We start from the raw sequence: 20,411 nt of genomic DNA on the forward strand, positions 1-20,411 counted from the left end.
CTTGTCAACTTGGGAGCCACATAGTAAAGCATCAGTTTTTATATCTGCCCGAGTGTCCAATGCCATTTTTAGGATGAGATTTGTTGTCAAAATTAAGGGCCCAAATATCCTTCGAAGAAGACGGAACAGCGGCTGTAGCCTTTCAGCAGCCTCAGAACGGCAAGCTCTTGACACTCACCTATCCGCAAGAGGAAGAGTGGAGATTACATTGGACCATGCCAGTACTCGATGAAGAGCCATGGCAAGCCTTTCAGGTGCCTGGAGTATGGGCAGAAGATAACCCTCCAGGAATGGCCAGATGTATGCCTCCGGTTGTGGTTGAGTTAAAACAAGAAGCAATACCAGTGCATGTGCAACAGTATCCACTGCCACGCCAAGCGATACTAGGAATACAGAAGCACCTAGATCGTCTATTAAAATATGGGATACTCCGAGAATGTCAGTCACTGTGGAATACACCCCTCCTGCCAGTGAAGAAGCCCGGCACTGAAGAATACCATCCGGTGCAAGACCTAAGGTTGGTCAACCAAGCAACCATGACAATACATCCAGTCGTCCCAAATCCCTATGTTTTGTTAGGATTAATTCCATCTGAAGCTACTCATTTCACTATTGTAGACCTGAAAGATGCTTTCTTCTGCAGCCGACTGGCCCCCACAAGTCAAGCTATCTTTGCCTTTCAGTGGGAAGATCAACTGACAGGTAGAAAAACCCAATTAACTTGGTGTCGTTTACCACAAGGTTTTAAAAACTCCCCTATGCTGTTTGGGACTGCCCTAAGTCAAGACCTTCAAAATTTCCATTCGGAACCGGGAAAAAGAGTTCTGTTGCAGTACGTGGATGATTTGCTTCTTGCAGCATCATCAGAACTTGAGTGCTGGCAAGGGACACGAGAACTGTTACACCTTCTGTGGGAACGCGGATACAAAGTATCCCGGAAAAAAGCGCAGCTATGTAAAACCCAGGTGCGGTATCTAGGGTTTATAGTGTCTCAACATCAGCAAGAATTGGGCCCCGAATGAAAAGAGACTGTGTGTGCTTTGCCAGAGCCGGCCACTAGAAAACAGGTGCAAGAGTTTCTGGGGGCCGCTGGATTCTGTAGAATTTGGATTCCCAACTTCGCTGTTATGTGCAAGCCTTTGTATGAAGCTACTAAGGGCCCTGAGACAGCACCGTTTCAGTGGGAAGAGCCCCAGAAGAGAGCTTTCAAAAATATTAAAACAGCACTACTCCAAGCGCCAGCTCTAGGACTGCCTGATGTGACTAAGCCTTTTCTACTGTATGTGCACGAGCGAGACAATGTAGCTGTAGGAGTACTAACTCAGCAACTAGGCTCCTGGCAGCGACCTGTTGCATATTTATCCAAACAATTAGACCCGGTTGCCAAAGGCTGGCCAGCATGCCTAAAGGCCATTGCAGCAACAGCTCTTTTAGTCCAAGCAGCAGATAAGTTATCAATGGGACAGGAATTAACTGTTCGAGTTCCACATGCAGTACTCACCCTGATGGAATACAAGGGAAATTATTAGTTCACCAATGAGCGCATGACCAAATACCAAGCCATGCTCTGTGAGAACCCGCGTATCAAGTTAGAAGTGTCATCAAACTTAAATCCAGCCATGTTACTACCGATAGAACCAGGAAGTCAGCCCGAACACAACTGTATCAAAAAAAAGGATGAAGTTTACTCTAGCCGACCAGACTTGCGTGATAGCCCCTGGCCACACCCAGATATCACTTATTTTACTGATGGAAGCAGTTTTGTCCAAAATGGAAAAAGATATGCCGGCTATGCAATAGTAACTAAAGACAAAGTCATTGAGGCCAATCCCTTGCCTGTAGGAACTTCAGCCCAAAGAGCAGAATTAATTGCTCTTATTCGAGCTCTAACATTAGCCGCTAGACTCACCGTCAATATTTACACGGACTCCAAGTATGCCTTCACTACCCTCCATGCCCATGGAGCATTGTATCATGAAAAGGGATTAATAAATTCAGTTGGCCAAGGTCTCAAGAACGTTGCAGAAATATCTGCTTTATTAGATGCTGTGTGGCACCCTAAACAAGTGGCGGTGATGCATTGTCGAGGACATCAAAAAGGGACCAGTGATGTAGCAAAAGGAAATCGATGGGCGGATCAAGTAGCAAAACAAGCTGCCCTCCAAAAGGGACAAAATACAGACAGAGAAGAGGTAACGGTCATAGCAACTCCGCTGTTCCAAGTCAACTTGGCAGATATGTGTCCAGCATATACTCCAGAAGAAGATCAGATGGCTGTTAATTCCCTCCAAGCTAAAAAAACAGCCAAGAAGTGGTGGGAGTTGCCAGATAGACGAATCTATGTACCTCATCGGCTCGCTTAGAGTATTGTACAAATGGCACACAACGCTACCCATCTAGGGAAAAGTGCCCTGGCAGCATTGCTACAAAAGCAAGTTTACATCAATGGCATACACGGCCTTGCCAATTCAGCGTCTGCGCGGTGTGTAGAATGTTCCAAAAATAATCCAAGACAAGGAAAAGGGCCTCCACCAGGAATTCAGCAATATGGTTCTCTTCCTTTTGAAGCCCTAGTGGTTGATTTCACCGACATGCCCAAAGCAGGACATTATCGCCACTTATTAGTTTTTGTATGTACTTATACCAAATGGGTAGAAGCCTATCCCACCCGGACTGAAAAAGCTAGAGAAGTTATAAGGGCCTTAATGAGGGACATTATCCCCAGGCACGGCCTACCTCTATTTATTGGGTCCAATAATGGCCCTGCTTTTATCGACAAAGTATTGCAAGAAATTAACTCGTTACTCGGCATTCAATGGAAACTCCATTGTGCTTACCGTCTGCAAAGTTCTGGACAGGTAGAGAGGATGAATCGAACCCTCAAGACCCACTTAGCCAAGTTATGTCAAGAAACCAGGAGAAAATGGATAGAAATGTTGCCCTTAGCTCTGTTCAGAATTCGCTGTACTCCTCACAAAACTACTGGTTTGTCCCCTTTTGAACTAGTGTATGGCAGGCCTCCTCAAATATTAGATGGATTAAGAGGAGACCTGCAAGAATTAGCAAATGTCAGTCTAAGGCAGGAGATTCAAGCACTGGGCAAAGTTCTCCAAACTCAGCGCCGGTTTGTCTTAGAAAACCGACCCCCAATTCCCATTACAGAAATTCATCCCTTCCAACCAGGAGACAAGGTGTGGCTCAAAGAATGGAGAGATGACCCTCTGATTCCCAAATGGAAAGGACCAAATACTGTTATACTTTCTATCCCTACAGCGGTAAAAGTAGCTGGAATTAAGCCCTGGATACACTGGACGCGAGTCAAGAGGGCAAGGGAGGGGGAATGGACTATAAACAAAAATCCTGAAGATCCTTTAAAAATCACTTTAAGAAAACAGTAAGAAGATTCAGACTAGACCCTACTGTGGACACACCGGGAGACTGTCCACCCTGCATATGGTCAGATCTGCAAATGGAGAATTGAAAAAGGGGACTAGACCTTACTGCAGCTAACCAGGAAAATAGCTGTCCTGCGTACGGTCAGATCCCAAGAAGATCAAGTATGTATACTGCTAAGCTAGTAATATTAGTAGTAGTGAATTATGTTTCTCTAACAAAATGTGAGAAAGGGGGACCTGGGATAGGTAAAAGAGAGGTTCTAGAAGGTGATGTCCCAAATCTCTTGCCCGATATAAAGGAAAAGAAAAAATTCCCTCAAGGCGGTGCCTTTAAGGAAGAAAGTCTGCCCCAAAAGCTTGCTGAAAACTATTGGCTACACTTAGCTAACATCACTGGAATCACCCACTTCTGCCTCCCAAAGAACCTACCTACAAGTAAGCTCATTAGCACATGTCTAATACCTGTCTGTAGACAACCTGATAATATGGAAATTAGGGGTTATACTACAGATTTGTCTTATTCTCATAATCCTTCATGGGGTACTGTCTCAAAAACTCTACCCCCTGCAGAGTTCTATTTAGACACCCCTATTGTTGCCGCTACAAATGCTACGTGTGCACGAATGATTAATTGTAAAAAAAGATGTAAAATTATGCCTGGTCCATCCATAAATTGCGAGAAAGTTCAAAATATTCCCTTTAATTTTGCACATGTACTTTTGCCTAATGGATGGTTTTGGACCTGTGGTTCCCGTACATGGTCATTTATTCCAGCCAACTTGTCCGACAACCAACCATGTTGCCTCAGTCACCTAGCATCTTTTCTTCCCCCGTGGCCGATAAAGAAAGCCCATCACCGACAACGTCGAGCCTTAGAGCTGACTGAAGATTGTAATAGCCATTTGCGACTTTTCTCAGATTCAGAAAAGCTAGCACTAGCAGTATCATTAGTTGGGATAGGGGGGCTAGCTCTAGAAGATGGTCTAGAGGTCAACCGGCTAGCATGTGCCATGGCAAAAAGTATAAACGCCACCTCACAAGTTCTGTCCTTGCTCAGTAAAGAATTCCATGACCTAAGAGGTACCATGCTAGAAAACAGGGCTGGTATAGATTACCTCTACCTCCTTCATCATTTAGGTTGTGAGACCCACCAAAACCTCTGTTGTTTCAATTTATCTGACAATAGCAATGCTATAGATAAACAAATCAACAGACTGCACCAAATAATGGCCGATATCACAATAGGAGGACATGATTGGCTTGACTGGCTGACCTCTTGGATTCCAAATCTCAATTGGCTCAAGGCGGCATTTGTTCTAATTCTGCCTGTAGTGTTAATGGGAATACTGTTATGTCTCTGTATCCCCTGGTTTATACGTTGTCTGAAAAATATGCTGAATGCCTTAACCTCAAAGACTGCCGCCCGCTATACGCTGTTAGCACTGCAAGATATAAAATAACCTAAGTTGCTATGAAATGCTATAATTGTAAGGAAAATTATGCATTTAAGGGGGGAATGTAGTAGCCATATTTTAAGGCCAGACTGAGTGGTCTTATATTCCTGCTGAGTTAGTATAGTTTAGCAAAAGAACAGCAATGTAGAAACTGCCCTTGTCAGCAAGCAGGATTGCACAACCTAGTCATGCCTTTGACACTTTGCTTACTGCAGGCTGTAACCATGTCCTAAGATAGAATGTCCTGTGGCCCACTTCCTGTACTGTAAACAACTGTGCTAACTGTAAAACCACGAAAGAGGGGACGGGAGAAAGGGTCGCATGTATGTCATCATTACTATAAAAGAAATGTGTAACTATGCCTCAGGGCTTTTGGCTCTTTAAAAAAGATTCCAGCCTTAAGCCCGTGCGTTAAATAAAGAAGTACTCATTTTCCTTCACTCCGAGGTCTCTCTGACTTTGATTTCTGCTACACCGCCACAGGTTTTGGGGGGCCGAATGCCAGTGCATTTGGCCTCACTGAAATCTGTGGCTGAATTGTCCGCCATGCCTACCTGACAGACCCTGCCTGGGCTGATCTTGCTTTGCAATCTTGTTTAGCCAGACTTGACTCTGCTTCATTGGACTTGACTCTGCCTCACCCTTCTAGTAATCGCAGCTGCTTCAGATCTGCTCCCCTAGCTACCTTGAGCCAAGCTAGAGAGAACACGATGGAATGGAAGCCTCAGGGGCTGCTGAGGCTTCTTCCTTCATGGAAGCCTCTAATGGGGCTACCACTTTGGAGACTTTTTCCTGGGAACTTTCAGGGAGCTGATCAGCTCTGTCATCAGAGTCTCTGGAGATCTCCTCTGACTGAGAGGAGCCATAACACTATACCACATTGGAGCTCATTGTTACACATGTGAGAAACATTATTAGGGATGGCATGGGTGCCCGACTGGGTCCAGGAGTCCATTGGGCTTCTCCCCCTTCTGCCCGCACCCTTGGAATGTGCTTGCCGAGCCTCTGGCCTCACGCACCCCCGCTCGTGCCTGCCCAGATGTTTATGCCTCTAATATTACATATATCAACCTTTCCCAACCTGACTTTGCACGTATTTAAATATGCACATTGTTAAGGGGCTTTGTTTCCATAAAAACAAGCTTGGGAAAATGGTGTGGGCTCGTGGACAGGTTCTAGGGTGAGTGTGGGTGGCACAGTGAGCTCTTGGGGGCTCAAGCCTGGGCCTGGGGGGGCTCAAGGAGGCGCCTGCTGAAACCAAACAGGGGTGGGTGTGTCCATCCCTAGTTATCATCATAAACAGCATCTGTGAAAATGGACTGCAAAGTTAGGAATTAGAACAGGAGTGGGCAAATTGTGGCCCTCTAGATGTTTTGGCCTACAACTCAAATCAGCCCTAGGCAGCATAGTCAGTGGTGAGGAATGATGGGAGACCAAACCATCTGGAGGGCCACAAGTTGCCCACTCCTGAAGTAAAGACTCTTATCAGCGCTGGGCTGCTTCTTTTTTCTTATCTAACAGAAAAAATAGCAAAAATAAATAAATACAATAAAATTTAAAAATCAAGCGGAAAAATAGGCCTAATAGATTAGGCTTTAAATAGATTAATCCACATGTACATGAAATGTTCCCCTCCTCAGGTGGTTCAGAAAACTTTTCCATGTTGGGAAAATGAAACCAACAAAATAGTTAAGGATAAAGAAGAAAAGAAAGAAAACTTCAGACAGAGACCTTGGGGACAATAAAACTGAATGCCCCTGTTCAGGCTTTCAGCGGTTTGTGCAGAACAACAGTTAGCTATTCGTAGCACTATAGCACTGAATTTTCCCCTTGCATTGAGAGGACAGATTCATAAAGAGACAGCATACTTGGGAGGTAGCAAAAATTTAATTGTAGTGATCTTCGCTTTCAAAGTGTTACTTTGAAAGGAACACGCCTCTGTTTCTCATAAAACAAAATTGCATTGCCACATGAAAGATCAGCCCTGAAACACTCTAACTTTGTCTTGTTCAAAAACAAAGCCATCCACAGATTGCTTTCAGAATGGAAGACAAAAATACTTTGCCAAATCGTAATGCATTTAAAAAAGGGGGTGGAGTGGGGAGAGAAATGGCTCATGCAGCATAGAAAGTGGGAAACAGCCATCGAAAACATGATTTCTAAACTATGTCTAGAAACATGCCCATTTAATACAAATATTTGGAGGGGTCTTTTTTCACCTATTTCTGTGAAGCTTCTGTCGATGACCACATTTGCCAAAGCCAACCTTTTCCAGCTTAGGGGTGAATTGTTAACACTTACACATGCACACGGCGAGTCAGTGGAACACCATTGCAGAGAACTGGGACATGGAAATGGTCGCTTCCATCTTGAGAAAAAAGCCTAGTAGATCACTCCTCACAAACTGCTAGTCTTTCTGGAGCCTTGCTACCTTCCCAAGTACTCTACAACACACCTCTTCCTTCAGACCAAGCAGCTTATTGGCAGAAACACCAGTAAAGAGCACTCCATAAGAGTACAAGGAGTTCCCTGCTGGATTGGATCAAGGGTCCATTTGTGAGCCATTCTCTTTTCAACAGTGGCCAGTCAGAAGCTACCTGGAAGCCCACAAAGCAAGGCATGGAGAGAAAAGCGCTCCAGCAAATGGTTATTTGGCCCCAATAGGCATCACTTTGATCTAATTTATAATGAACCTCAGTTGCCATTTTGGAGCTATTTGGACTTTTGGAGAAGTTCTTTAGGACAGGAGTGGGAAACCTGTTTTCTCCCCCCCCCCCCCAGGAGCTACATTCTCTTAGGGATAAACTGTCAGGGGCCACATGTTGACTGTGGACAGGGTCAGAATCAGCTGTGGATGGAGCCAGAGGCAGAAGTGGGCAGAACCCAAGTGGGGAGAACTGGAGCCCAAGTAGGTGGAATTTGAAAAGTGAATAGGGTTTGAATCTAGACTGGGATCTGCCTGAATAGGCCAAGGTCTCCATGTGACACTCAAACTACAGGTTTCTCACACCAGCTTTAGGATTGCTTCACAGTCTGCTTGGGTTTTCACCACCCTGCATCATATGGTGTCATCCCAAAACTTGACTATAACATTGCTTAGTACCCTGGCTCCAAATCATTTAGGAACAAGTTAAATAACACTAGTCCCAATGTAGATTGCTGGGGGGATCCCACCACTTACTTTCCTCCATTGTGAGATCTGTCTGCTTACTCCTCCCTTCTGTTTCCTGTTCTTTAGCCAGTTATAAACCAATAAAAGGACCATTGGAGGGGGAAAAGTTCCAATTCTTTGCCCATTGATGTAGCTTAGGAAATGTTAAGCAATGATGGCAGAGATGAAGGCTGGAATCCAATGCATACTTACTTGTGAGTAGGAATGTACAGATTGTGTAAAATCCATTCCATCTGTGTTTCACAGACTGTCAGGCACCTTTCTTTCCATCATCCACCCATTGACGGAATTAGATTTTTTTGTTTTTTGTTTCCAAATTTGTGTAAATTCACTTGTGCAAAAATGTGCAGATTCCCCCCAAATGCCCATTTTCAAACTTAGCCTATGGAGAAAATGCACATTTTTGGCTGTTTAAAAAAATGCATATTTTTCTGCAATGAAATTTGCGCAAAATTCCTGAAGGTTAGAAAAATGCTTTGCAAGTCTGTGGAATCCACCCAACAGGGGAAAAGCCAGTCTGCTGCAGATTCCGCAGGTCTGCATAAAAATCTGAACTCATTTGGTTCCATTGTGGATTTCTCCAACATTCTTACTTGTGAGTAAGTCTCACTGAACCCAGTGAGATGCATTTCTAACATGCATAAGACTGGGCTGCAGACTAAACTTTTTAACTTCCCATTTCTCAGAAAACATCATTATTGAATTTGTATCACAGAATGCATTGCTGTTCTGCTGAATGAAGCCTCTGGGCTACTCCTGTGACTCTTTGTCACATTTCTTTCTGCGCAACAGTCTTTCACAATGTGATCTACTTACAGTTATGGCAGGTCATTCCCATGTAACCAGTTTCGCTACAATCACAGTAGAACATCATCCAGGATTGGGAGCATTTTCCTCCATGTTCACAGTAGTTAGGCAAACACCTGATGGGGAAGAGTTCAACAAAATGTATTAACCAGATTACATATGCACTGAAATATGCAACATACTGCCCTGCACCTCTGGGTTTTCCAGGGCTCCAAATGCTGGAACATAGAGGGACAACTTTGCTTCTTCTCAGCTCTGTGCTTAGCTTGAAATAAAAGCCTTCAGAAGAATAGCCTGTACTGAATATAATGAATTCAAAAAGGGGTCCAAATGGATATCAAAAAGCAGGGGTGGGTTGGGGTTGGGGAGTGAGGCTTTGCTTATCTTCTCTGTCTAGGCAACAGAAATGCATGTTGTCAGGGTGGAAACTGAGCCCATAGAGCCCCAGAGCAGTTCTGATTCTGAGGAGGAACAGCAATCTGTGGGAGAGGAGCCAGCTCATCCCTCACAGGCACAGCAGCTGGCAGAGATTCCTCCTGCCGGCATTCCTGAGATAGACAGTGACCCTAGCAGTGAGAGACTGCTGGAGGTGGGCTTGCTGGATGCTCGGCGCAGACGCAGGGAGCAATGAGCGATGGAGGGCACAGAAAGGAGGCGCTCCGCTCGTTTGGTGCTAAAACAACAGTCGCATCCCAAGGACCCAAGTGTCAGGATGGAAACTGAGCCGACAGAACCCCAGAGCAGTTCTGATTCCTAGGAGGATCAGCAATCCGTGGGAGAGGAGCCAGCTCATCCCTCACAGGCACAGCAGCTGGCAGACATTCCTCCTGCCAGCATTCCTCGGAGAGATAGTGACCCTGGCAGTGAGAGAGTGCTGGAGGGGGGCTTGCTGGACTCTCGGCACAGACACAGGGAGTGGCAACAGATGGAGGGCGCCGAAAGGAGGCGTAGCACTCATTTGGAGTGCAAACAACGGTCGCGTCCTGAGGACCCAAGGGAAAGAGGGAGGACCTCTCCATAGCCCATAAGTTCAGGGTCTTCCTGTGATTCTCCTTCAAACGAGGACCAACTGCCTAACCTGGAGCATAGGCTACTCTGCTATCTTTCCCCAGTGCTGTTCCTTGCTTTGGCTCTAGCGATTAGTATTCTGAAAGAGTCATAAAGTAATAAAGGAATAAAGTCTCGGAAAGAATTCCTCGTCAACTGTGTCCTGAATTGGCTATTGGTGTGGACTGCAAGAGGCAGATAGGGCACTCCTGACACATGTTTTATTCTGGTCCCAGATAAGGAGAACAAATACCCAGTGAAAATAGCAATCTAGGCAACACAAAATATTCTTTCAGAAAGGCCTTTTTATATCACCCTCTTCTGTTTTCACTGTAATTTGGATCGCTAGTGTAAGTATCTAGCTGCACTTGCTCAATGAAAACACAAACAATACATGAATTAAGAGAGCATTTTTTAAAAAAACAAATTATGAATTGTATGCTCTATACTCATCCTTTCAACTTCATCTGTTTTCCCCCAAAGATTTGTTACCAAGTGCTTGTGAAATGAAGAACACAGCATAATCAGCATGAAATGTGGGAAGTCGTTAGAAGAAGAAACAGTGTCTGGCAGATAGGGATGTCAGAGAATTCTGCGACAGATCTCAGTGAGGCCGAATGCCAGTGCATTTGGCCCCCCAAAATCCATCGTGGAATGAAGCCCCCACCACCCCACCTCACAAAAAGCACGCTAAACAGAGCGCTTACCTGCTCCCGTCTGCGCTGCTTTGCGAAAGGCGGGCGTCCTGGCTGCCATTCGCTTCCTCCTCTTCCTAGCCGTGATAGGCTACGTAAATACTTACGTAGCCTATCACAGCTAATGCAGGGATGCCATTTGCATCCCTGCAGAGGCCGTGATAGGCTACGTAAGTATTTACGTAGCCTATCACGGTGGGGGAGGGACTCCAGTGTACGCAAATGGTGGTGGCTACCGCCATTTGGGTATGCTGGTTTTTTTCCCCCCCTCCCATGATAGGCTACATAAGCATTTACATAGCCTATCAAGGCGGGGGGGGGGGAACCCAGCGTACGCAAATGGCAGTGGCTACTGCCATTTGCGTACGCTGGGGTTTTCCCCCCTGCCATGATAGGCTACGTAAATATTTATGTAGCCTGTCACGGCTCAATACAGGGATGCAAATGGTGGCAGCTACAACAGCCACCATTTGCATCCTTGCAGGGCTGCCCAGCGGCTGGATGTCCGGCTGCGGGCAGCCAGGCAGGATTCCGGGGGGAGGGACGGAGTGCCTCCCCCCCATCAAGGATTCCGGGGGGAGGGACGGAGTGCCTCCCCCCCACCGTGGATGCCCCTGCACGGATCCAGGTAAGGGATTCGTCCATCCCTACTGGCAGACCTAAGCGCAGCTCCCCAGGGAGTTCAATTCAGGGTCTTACTAATATGAACAGAATTGCAGGACCAACTCCATTGATAGTCTGAATGTTACTTTTTGGAAATTAAAACAGAATAACCCCTGTCATTTTAAACCCTCAGTTTAAAAGGTTTTCCATATGAGGCATGTATTGTAATCTTGTCATTCCCTACTCACGGTTGTTTATGGGTTCTTTAGAAGAAATCACAATGACCCTCCAGTTTTGCTTCTGTTTTTAAACAGCACTTTTGGCAACTTTTTTTAGAGCAGGGAAAATGCGGTATTGGGATTTTCTACATGAGGCTGTTAATCCACTGTATCAATGTTCAGTTTCTTTGCAGAATTAGGATTCAAGCACTAGAAAAGGAGCGTTTTCTTTCCTGCTTTTCCACTTCATAACCTCTAGGTGTCACTGTGGTATAGCATAGTAGAGCAAAAACACAAGTGAAAAAAATTCCTTTTGCTTTCACAAATAATACCACATTTTCCTTGCTCTAAAAAAAGAAAAAAAAAAACCTTACTGGAAGTCCTCTTTAAAAACAGACACAAAACTGGAGGGTCACAACATCATCTAAAGAACCCGTAAACAATCATGAATAGGTAATGATGAGTGCACAATAAATGCATCACGTACAAAAGCTCATTATTTGTGAAAGTGAAAGAAAATGCTTTTTCCACTTGTGTAATTTCACTATGCTGCTATTCCACAGTGCCACCAAGAGGTTATGTAGCAGAAAAGCAGGAAAGGAAACACACTTCATGTAGTGCCCCGATCTCAATTCTGCGATGAAACTGAAAGTAGATTAGGGATGTCAGAGAATTCCGCCACGGATCTCAGTGAGGCTGAATGCCAGTGCATTTGGCCCACCAAAATCCTTGGCAGAACAAAGCCCCGCACCCCACCACCCCGTGTAAGGTGCGCGAAACGGAGGACTTACCTGGTGCCATTAGTGCTGCTTTGCGAATGTCGTTCATGTCTGCGGCCGCCATTCACTTCTCCATTTAGGCCATGATAGGCTACGTAAATACTTACGTAGCCTATCATGGCTAATGCAGGGACGTCATTTGCGTCCTTCTGGAGGCCATGATAAGCTATGTAAATATTTCCATAGCCTATCTTGGGATGGCGGAGAATTTCTCCACGAATCTTCGGGAGGCCGAGTGCCGACACATTCAGCCCCCTGAAAGTGTTGGGGAAATTCTCCACCAGCCCCCCGCCCCCCCCGGGATGGGACTTACCTTCGGCAAATGTCCCTCCCGGCGGCGGGTCCCGGCGGCGGTTCGTCGGGTCTTCGTCAGGGGCAGGGGCGGCATCCGATCTTTCGACCGGCTGCCGCCGCCGCCATTCCAATAAAACTAAAAAAAAAAAAACTCCCCCGTGATAGGCTACATGACGATTAACGTAGCCTATGATGGCTAGATTTGCAAAGTCAGCCATGATAGGCTATGTAAATCGTCACGTAGCCTATCACGGGGGCGTTTTTTTTAAAAAAAACTTTTTATTTTGTGGCCGGGCGAGGCGAGGCGCCTCCTCCCCGGCCTGAATTTCGGCTGGGCGAGGTGGGAAGCCTCCCCCCTGGTCTGAACTTCAGGGGGAGAGCAGCGAAGCGCCTCCCCCCCACCGCAAAAAGCTGCGAGACCAGGTAAGTGACTTTCGTGCACCCCTACTATCACGGGTGTGTGTTTTTTGTTTACTTTTTTTGCGGCCGAGGAGACGGGGCGCTCCTCCCTGGCCTGAATTTTGCCAGCAAGGGATGGGGCGCCTCCCCCCTGGCCTGAATTTCGGCCAGGCGAGGCGGGGCGCCTCCCCCCCTCGCCTGAACTTCGGGGGGAGAACCAAAGCGCCTCTCCCCCACCGCGAAGCAAGCTGCAGGACAAGGTAAGTCCCTTTCGTCCATCCCTAAGCCTATAATGGCAAAAAAAGGGAACGCAAATGGTGGCCGCCGTAGCCGCCGCCATTTGCATACCTGTTTTTTTGCTGTGATAGGCTACATAAATATTTATGTAGCCTATCACGGTAAAAAAAACAGGGGCGCAAATGGCATAGCGGCCATCATTTGCACCCCTGTCTTTCGCTGTGATAGGCTATGCAAATACTTACATAGCCTATCACGGCCAAAAACATGAACGCAAATGGCGGCCACCGTAGCCGCCACCATTTGTGTCTGCAGGCTCCAGGAGTTGCTGCGGAGTGGAGCCGGCCGAGTTAGGATTTCAGGGGGAGGTGCAGAGCACCTCCCCCCACCACAAATCACCCCTGCGAAAAGGTAAGTGACTTTTGTACATCCCTAAAGTAGATACAATGGATTAACAGCCTCATGTAGAAAAGTGTTTGTGAAAACTTAGGGCACAAAGGAAGAGGCTGTTTGAAGGTGGGTTTTTTTTTCAAAATATTACTCATAAATCCATAGCTTCAGGGGGATGACCCAGTTTGAATCCCTGGGATCATTCTGTAGTTTAAAAGGACCTCAGGAGGAGGGCCGAAGAACCACTGCCTGTTGGAGTAGATGGTACTAGGCCAGATGGAGCAATGGCTAGACTTAGTGTAAAGCAGCTTCATAGGTACAATTCAGATGAAAGTTGATCCTCTTGTCATTGCATCAAGGATGCCATTGTCCCCAGTGACCCATTGCTCAGAATCAGCTTTGGAGAAAAGTGGAAGGCCTGAAAGCTGAATACTTTGGTTTTACAGCTGAAGCCCAGTATAAACTTCAGAAAACAAGGGCTTACATCAGCCTTCCCCAACCTGGTGCCCCCTAGGTGTGTTGGACTTCAATTCCCACAATTCCTAGCCAACATGGGACTGACATCATGGGTTGGTATTATCAGGTCTGTGAGGATGGCTCAAACCCTCAAGAGACCCTGCCACCACCTAGGGATGTACGAAACCCCCCTGACCTGGGCTCCGCCGGGTTCCGCTGGGGGGGGAGGCGCTCTGTCCCTTCCCCCGGAATTCTGGCCGGCCAGCTCCGATCCGCGGGGGTTCCCCAGCAGCCAGACATCCGGCCGCTGGCTAGCAGGGATGCAAATGGCGGCGGCTGTAGCCACCGCCATTTGCGTCCCTGTATTCAGCTGTGATTAGGGATCGGGGAGAATTTCTCCGAACCCCCCCCCCGCACCCCCCCCCGGGATGGGACTTACCTTTCCCGAATGTCGCTCCTTGTGGCGGGTCGCAGCGGCGGTTCGGAGGGCTTCGTCAAGGGCAGGGGCGGCAGCCGGTCTTTCGACCGGCTGCCGCCGCCATTCCAAGAAAAGTAAAAAAAAAAAAACGCCCCCGTGATAGTCTACGTGATGATTAACGTAGCCTATCACAGCTAGATTTGCAAAGTCAGCCATGATAGGCTACGTAAATCGTGATGTAGCCTATCACGGGTGACTTTGGGGGAAAAAAAAAGCGCGTATGCTAAAGGCGGCCCCCATAGGGAGCCGCCATTCATGTTCCTTATTTGGTCGCTGTAGTCTACGTAAATCAAGAAGCGTTGCCCTTATTTTTGCCGTAGTCTACGTAAAGATTTATGTAGACTACAGCGACCAAATAAGGAATGCAAATGGCGGCTCCCTATGGGGGCCGCCATTTGCGTACGCACTTTTTTTTTAAAAAAGTCACCCGTGAAGGCTACGTGACGATTAACGTAGCCTATCACGCCTGACTTTGCAGATCTAGCCATGATAGGCTACGTAAATCGTCACGTAGCCTATCATGGGGGTGTTGTTGTTTTTTAAAAAACTTTTTATTTCGCAGCCGGGCGAAGCGAGGCGCCTCCTCCCCAGCCTGAATTTCGGCCAGGCGAGGCAGGAAGCCTCCCCCCCGGCCTGAATTTCGGCCAGGCGAGGAGGGAAGCCTCCCCCCCCAGCCTGAACTTCGGGGGGAGCAGCGAAGCGCCTCCCCTCCACCGTGAAGCAAGCTGTGAGACCAGGTAAGTGAATTTCGTGCACCCCTAGCTGTGATAGGCTACGTAAAGACCTATGTAGCCTATCACATCTTGGTTAAAAAAAAAAACTGCGTACATAAATGCTGCTGCCGTTTGCATTCCCCATTTTTGGTTGTCTTAGTCTATGTAAATATTTACGTAGACTAAGACGGCGAAACTAAGGGGGAACACAAATAGTGTCCGCTGCGCTATTTGTGTTCCCCTTAGTTTCGCCGTCTTAGTCTACGTAAATACTTGCGTAGACTAAGACAACCAAAAATAGGGAACGCAAATGGCGGCAGCCATAGCCGCCGCCATTTGCGTACGCGTTTGTTTGTTTTTAACCCAGACATGATAGGCTACGTAAGTCTTTACGTAAGTCTTTACGTAAGTCTTTACGTAGCCTATCACAAATGGGGGGGGAGACTGCAAATGGCAGTGGCGGCAACTGGTCGGAAGACCAGCCACCGCTGCCGCCAAAGTTGCGGCTGGAGCTGCTGCCGTCTGGAACATCCACCCCAAGTAAGTCTCGTCCCGGGGGGATCCGTGGGGGGCGGAGGGGGTGGCAGGCCATTTCGCCATGGAGTTCGGGGGGCCGAATGCACTGGCATTCGGCCTCACTGAGATCCGTGGCGGAATCCTCTGACAACCCTACCACCACCCCAAGATGCTGTGTTGGGAGTCCCAGAGACTTTGTGAGGGCCTTAAAATTGTGGGCACCAGTAGAGATGCACGAATTGTGTACCTTCCATGCTGCTTGAGTTCCGCAGTTTGCGGCCAGTGCTCCGTACCATTGTTTGCAAGCCCCCGGAATTCTCCTCTTTTTCTTCCACTCCAAAAATTACGAAGATAAATCCGTACTGACAGCCGTAACTCTGCATAACTTCCGTAAGAAGGGCTATTTTTTGTAGATATTTATGTTTTTCCCCTGCCCTGAGACGTGCAGTAATTACTTTCAGCTAAAACACTTCCTCCTCCTTGGGGCTTCCCAAAACAAGTCTGCCCTATGTGTGCCTGAGTGATGCACTCTTTGTTTAAAGCAACGCTGTGAAAGAAAGAAAGAAAGAAAGAAAGAAAGAAAGAACCTTTTAAAATGACCGTGCCGGTCTGGAGCCCTGCACGAGGTATTATTCCCCCTGCTAGGCTTTCTATTTCCACATCCAGCCTTGTTGGTGACATGGTGAGGCTAAAATGGAGAGGAGAACCAACTCTGTGCATGTCTACTCAGAAGTAAGTCTTACTGAGTTCAATGCAACTTACTCCTACACATGTCAGCACCCCACTTGCCCCCAGCTCAGCTTTGTATTCCCACATCTACCTCATTAGCAAACCTGTTAGTTATCTCTCTGGGTGAGTTGGTGATTGCTTCAGACAGAACTTTCCATTATACTGTCTCTTTTTCTTCATGAGTTGCATAACAGAAGTATGATCTAGTGGTTAGAGTCCAGCCCAAAGTCACCCACTGAGATAACTAACAGGAGGTTTGCTAATGAGCTGGATGTGGAAATACAAAGCTGAGCTGGAGGCAAGTGGGGTGCTGACATGTGTAGGAGTAAGTTGCATTGAACTCAGTAAGACTTACTTCTGAGTAGACATGCACAGAGTTGGTTCTCCTCTCCATTTTAGCCTCACCATGTCACCAACAAGCCTGGGTGCAGGGCTCCAGACCGGCATGGCCATTTTAAAAGGGTTTTTCTTTCTTTCTTTCAAACAGCGTTGCTTTAAACAAAGAGTGCATCGCTCAGGTACACCTAGGGCAGCCTTGTTTTGGGAAGTCCCAAGGAGGAGGAACTATTTTGGCTGAAAGTAAATGGAGATGGAGGATTTCAGTTGAAGAAGAACACCCATAAACAAGGTGGTGAGCACAATTTTTTTTAAAAAAAATCTTACTTATTTATTATCGAAATATCCTACCTTTCGTTTTTATTTATGAAAATTTCGTGACTCTGTATGGATGACAAAAAAAAAAAGCTGCATGACTGCTGGCTCCGCAGGACCTCGTGGTGCTGTTCCGCAGAGGATTCCTTGGCACAGACTTAAGGGAATTCGATCCCATTTCTGTCCGTGGCGGAATTCTCTGACATCCCTAGGCACCAGCAACAGCACTTGCTAGACAGTCCAACCTTTGGATTGCTGCCACACTCACCTGCCATGCTCTGGTGATTTTATTTATTTATTTATTTATTTATTTATTTATTTATTTTCATTTCATTTCTATACCACCCAATAGATGAAGCTCTCTGGGCAGTTCACAAAAATTAAAACCACAGAGTGCAGCATAAGACAATATAATGAAAACCTAAAACCACAATATAACAATACAACCAGAATAAAATCTAGCATCAATGCAGAGATTTAACATACAGATTTAAAACACCAGAGCTAAACGATTAGGAAGCTAAAATGCTAAAATACTGGGAGAATTTAAAGGTCTTCTGGTGCCAGAAGGAGCCATTTCTTCTCATTCTACTGTCCTATCTATTAGAACAGATTTTGAAATTTTTTGAACCATCCCCCTCTGCAAATCCTGTCTGAACACAGGCAATAGGGGGAATGAAATAAATGTGTGCATGCATACCATAGGAAGCAATGGTTCTATAATGCCACCTACAAGTATAATTCTATGAAAAGCTCTTTACACTTTAGTCACTTGTGATCTATATCTGGGCCAGTCACTGACTTTCAGCCCAACCTACCTCACAGGGTCATTGTTGTGAGGATAAAATGGAGAGGAGGAGGATAATGTAAGCCACCTTATGTTCCTTGCAAGAGGAAAAAAGGTGGGATATAAATGCAATAAATAAATAAATAAATAAATAAATAACCAGATTATATACAGAAAATGTACCAGTGTCTTGTGACTGAATGCTGAACAGACCATCTATTCCATGTTAATCATTTATAGATTCCGTTAATCTCTAATTCTCTGCAACAGGGGTGGTCAACCACTTTTGGTGCTGGGGTTAGATTGCCCCCCCCCCAACCACACTGGCAGGCTGGATGATATCAAGGGGATGGGGGTCCCATCCTAAAGCCCCTCCTCTCCCATGATGATCTGGCCCCACCCCACCCCACCCCACCCCACCCACTGTTTTCCTCTGCACAGAGAGAGGCACTGACTTGTTTTCCTGTCTCTGCTCTGAGAAAAGGACTCAGCATTTTCTTGCTTATAAGAAAGCTGCTTATTCCATCAGAGGGAATCCCCATGTTATCTCCAATCTGTGATCACATGTTTGTTTTGTTTGAAGGGATTCCTCTGCATGCCGCTCACCCTCCCATTGGGAGGGGGAGCAGTCTGTCAGAGAATTCCCTTGTTATCTCCATTCACAGATTGGAGAAAATGAAGGGATTCCTCCTCCCCTTCCAAGGAGTAGGACATAGCGACGAGAGAGGGAGGAGCCCACGGAGGACGCCCAACCCCCAATGGGCCAGATTGGGAACCTCCACAGGCTTGAGGTTTCCCATTTCTGCTTTACAACTATCTTAGCCTGGGAATGCTTTACCTTAGGTATAAATCCATCAATTCTTCAAATCTATAATAATGAAAGAGGACATGTGTCTCACTGTCAGCATCTTAGCTCCAAGGCCATGAAACATCAATAACTGAACCTTGGCATGCATACTAAGTGGACCCTTGGAGTGTGCTTCTTGGGGTTATTTGGTTTCAAAAACGTATTATTTTTAATTAATTTTAATGCATCTATGTGTTTGAAACTTACAGGACCACCTTCAGTCACTAGGCGGCAGACTTACGTAACTGGCACATGGGTTTGCTTAATTGCAGTCAATACAGTTTGAAGCCTGGGAGGAGTAGCCCAAGGGATAGTGTTATATGGCTTCCTCCTCCTCCCCCTTGCAGAAGGAGTGAAGAAGCCATGCCTAGGGGTGCCAGCAGCTGTAGCGTAACTCAGCCAGGACATGTACAATGTGTTCAGTTCTGACAAATGTATAACTTTACTTAAAGGCTTTGCAGTATGAAACTAAGGGCTATTTCAACCTATGTGAAACGGGGTCTATTCACTACTAAATAAACAATACAAACCACCTTCTCTTACTGTCAGGACCAGCCCACCCATGAAGCAGGGTGAGGCACCTGCCTCAGTCGGCAGAGCGAGAGGAGCAACGATTTGCATTGTGATGTGAGAGCCAGCATGGTGTAGTGGCTAGAGTGTTGGACTGGGAGCTGGGAGAGCCGGGTTCTAGTCCCCACTCGGCCATGGAAGCTCACTGGGTGACTTTGGGCCAGTCACAGACTCTCAGCCCAACCCACCTCACAGGGTTGTTGTTGTGTGGATAAAACGGAGAGGACGAAGAGGAGAATGTAAGCTGCCTTGGGTTCCTTGCAAAAGGAAAAAAGGCAGGATATAAATGCAGTAAATAAATAAATAAATGTGCCACACCGTTCCACTCCCCCCACCACCAGGAGGGCCCACTGCCACAGCTTCCAGCGGCTGGTCTCGAGAGCCCCATCAGCCACTCTCCCACAGATTTTGCCACAATGAGAAGGCAGCTGACAGAGCTCACTAGGGCAGCTGCTCACCCTATCTTTCCCATATTTTGTGTGGCCAGAAGAATTGGCCATGGAGTTTTCTAGAGAGCTCGCCCAGGTCTCATGTGAACAACTGTGGGAGCCCCGTGAGGTCTTGAGGGACCACACAAGAGCCCTCTGGCCACTGCTTCCAGCTGCATAGCTCTCCATAGAGCCAACGTGGTGGCAAATGTCAGCAGAGCACAGGAAGGGGGTGGGGTTATGGGGGTGGAGTGCAGCAACACCAGCAGTGCATCTTCTCTCTCACCTCAGGTGGTGAGAGACTTCGCAATGGGCCTGCTTACTGTCACCATTTCTCCTTCACTTTCCATTAAGGATTTTATTTTTCCTTTCTTTTTCACAGCTAGATTCTCAGCCTGTATAAAAAAGTACAGAAATCAGCCTTAATTTGCATTGGCTGAGCATTTGGCCTTGGATTCTTTTGATTTGTTTTTGCACATACCTGCCAAGTACAATGATAAGCTACTCGTTTGAGATCTGGGGTCACAAAACCTTTGGGCAGCCAAACAGATTAATGTTTATGCCTGTGGCTGGGGAAAAGTGTCATTTAACACATGAACAGCAAGCACCTGAAGCTTACAGGACACCTGCAGCAGCTCTGCCATAATATCCAACATTTCAACCAGATTGTTTTCATGTACACTTTTACAAATTTGGAGCCTTAATACACTGTGATAGCAGTGGCAGAAACACCGAAGAGGCATCTT

At 46.6% G+C, this 20,411-nt stretch overlaps 1 protein-coding gene across 1 annotated transcript in view; it reads right to left on the reverse strand.

The window, feature by feature from the left end:
• Window positions 1-20,411, reverse strand: part of CNTNAP5 (contactin associated protein family member 5) — a 664,045-nt gene that overhangs the window by 235,681 nt on the left and 407,953 nt on the right. The window contains exon 11 of the mRNA XM_084806776.1: window positions 8,838-8,944. Coding sequence (XP_084662902.1) covers window positions 8,838-8,944 — 107 coding nt within the window. The remainder of the gene's footprint in view (window positions 1-8,837; window positions 8,945-20,411) is intronic.

Source organism: Heloderma suspectum, chromosome 1, assembly GCF_057233095.1.
Source record: "Heloderma suspectum isolate Gila_16-S chromosome 1, 16-S_ref, whole genome shotgun sequence".
Classification (NCBI taxonomy): domain Eukaryota; kingdom Metazoa; phylum Chordata; class Lepidosauria; order Squamata; family Helodermatidae; genus Heloderma; species Heloderma suspectum.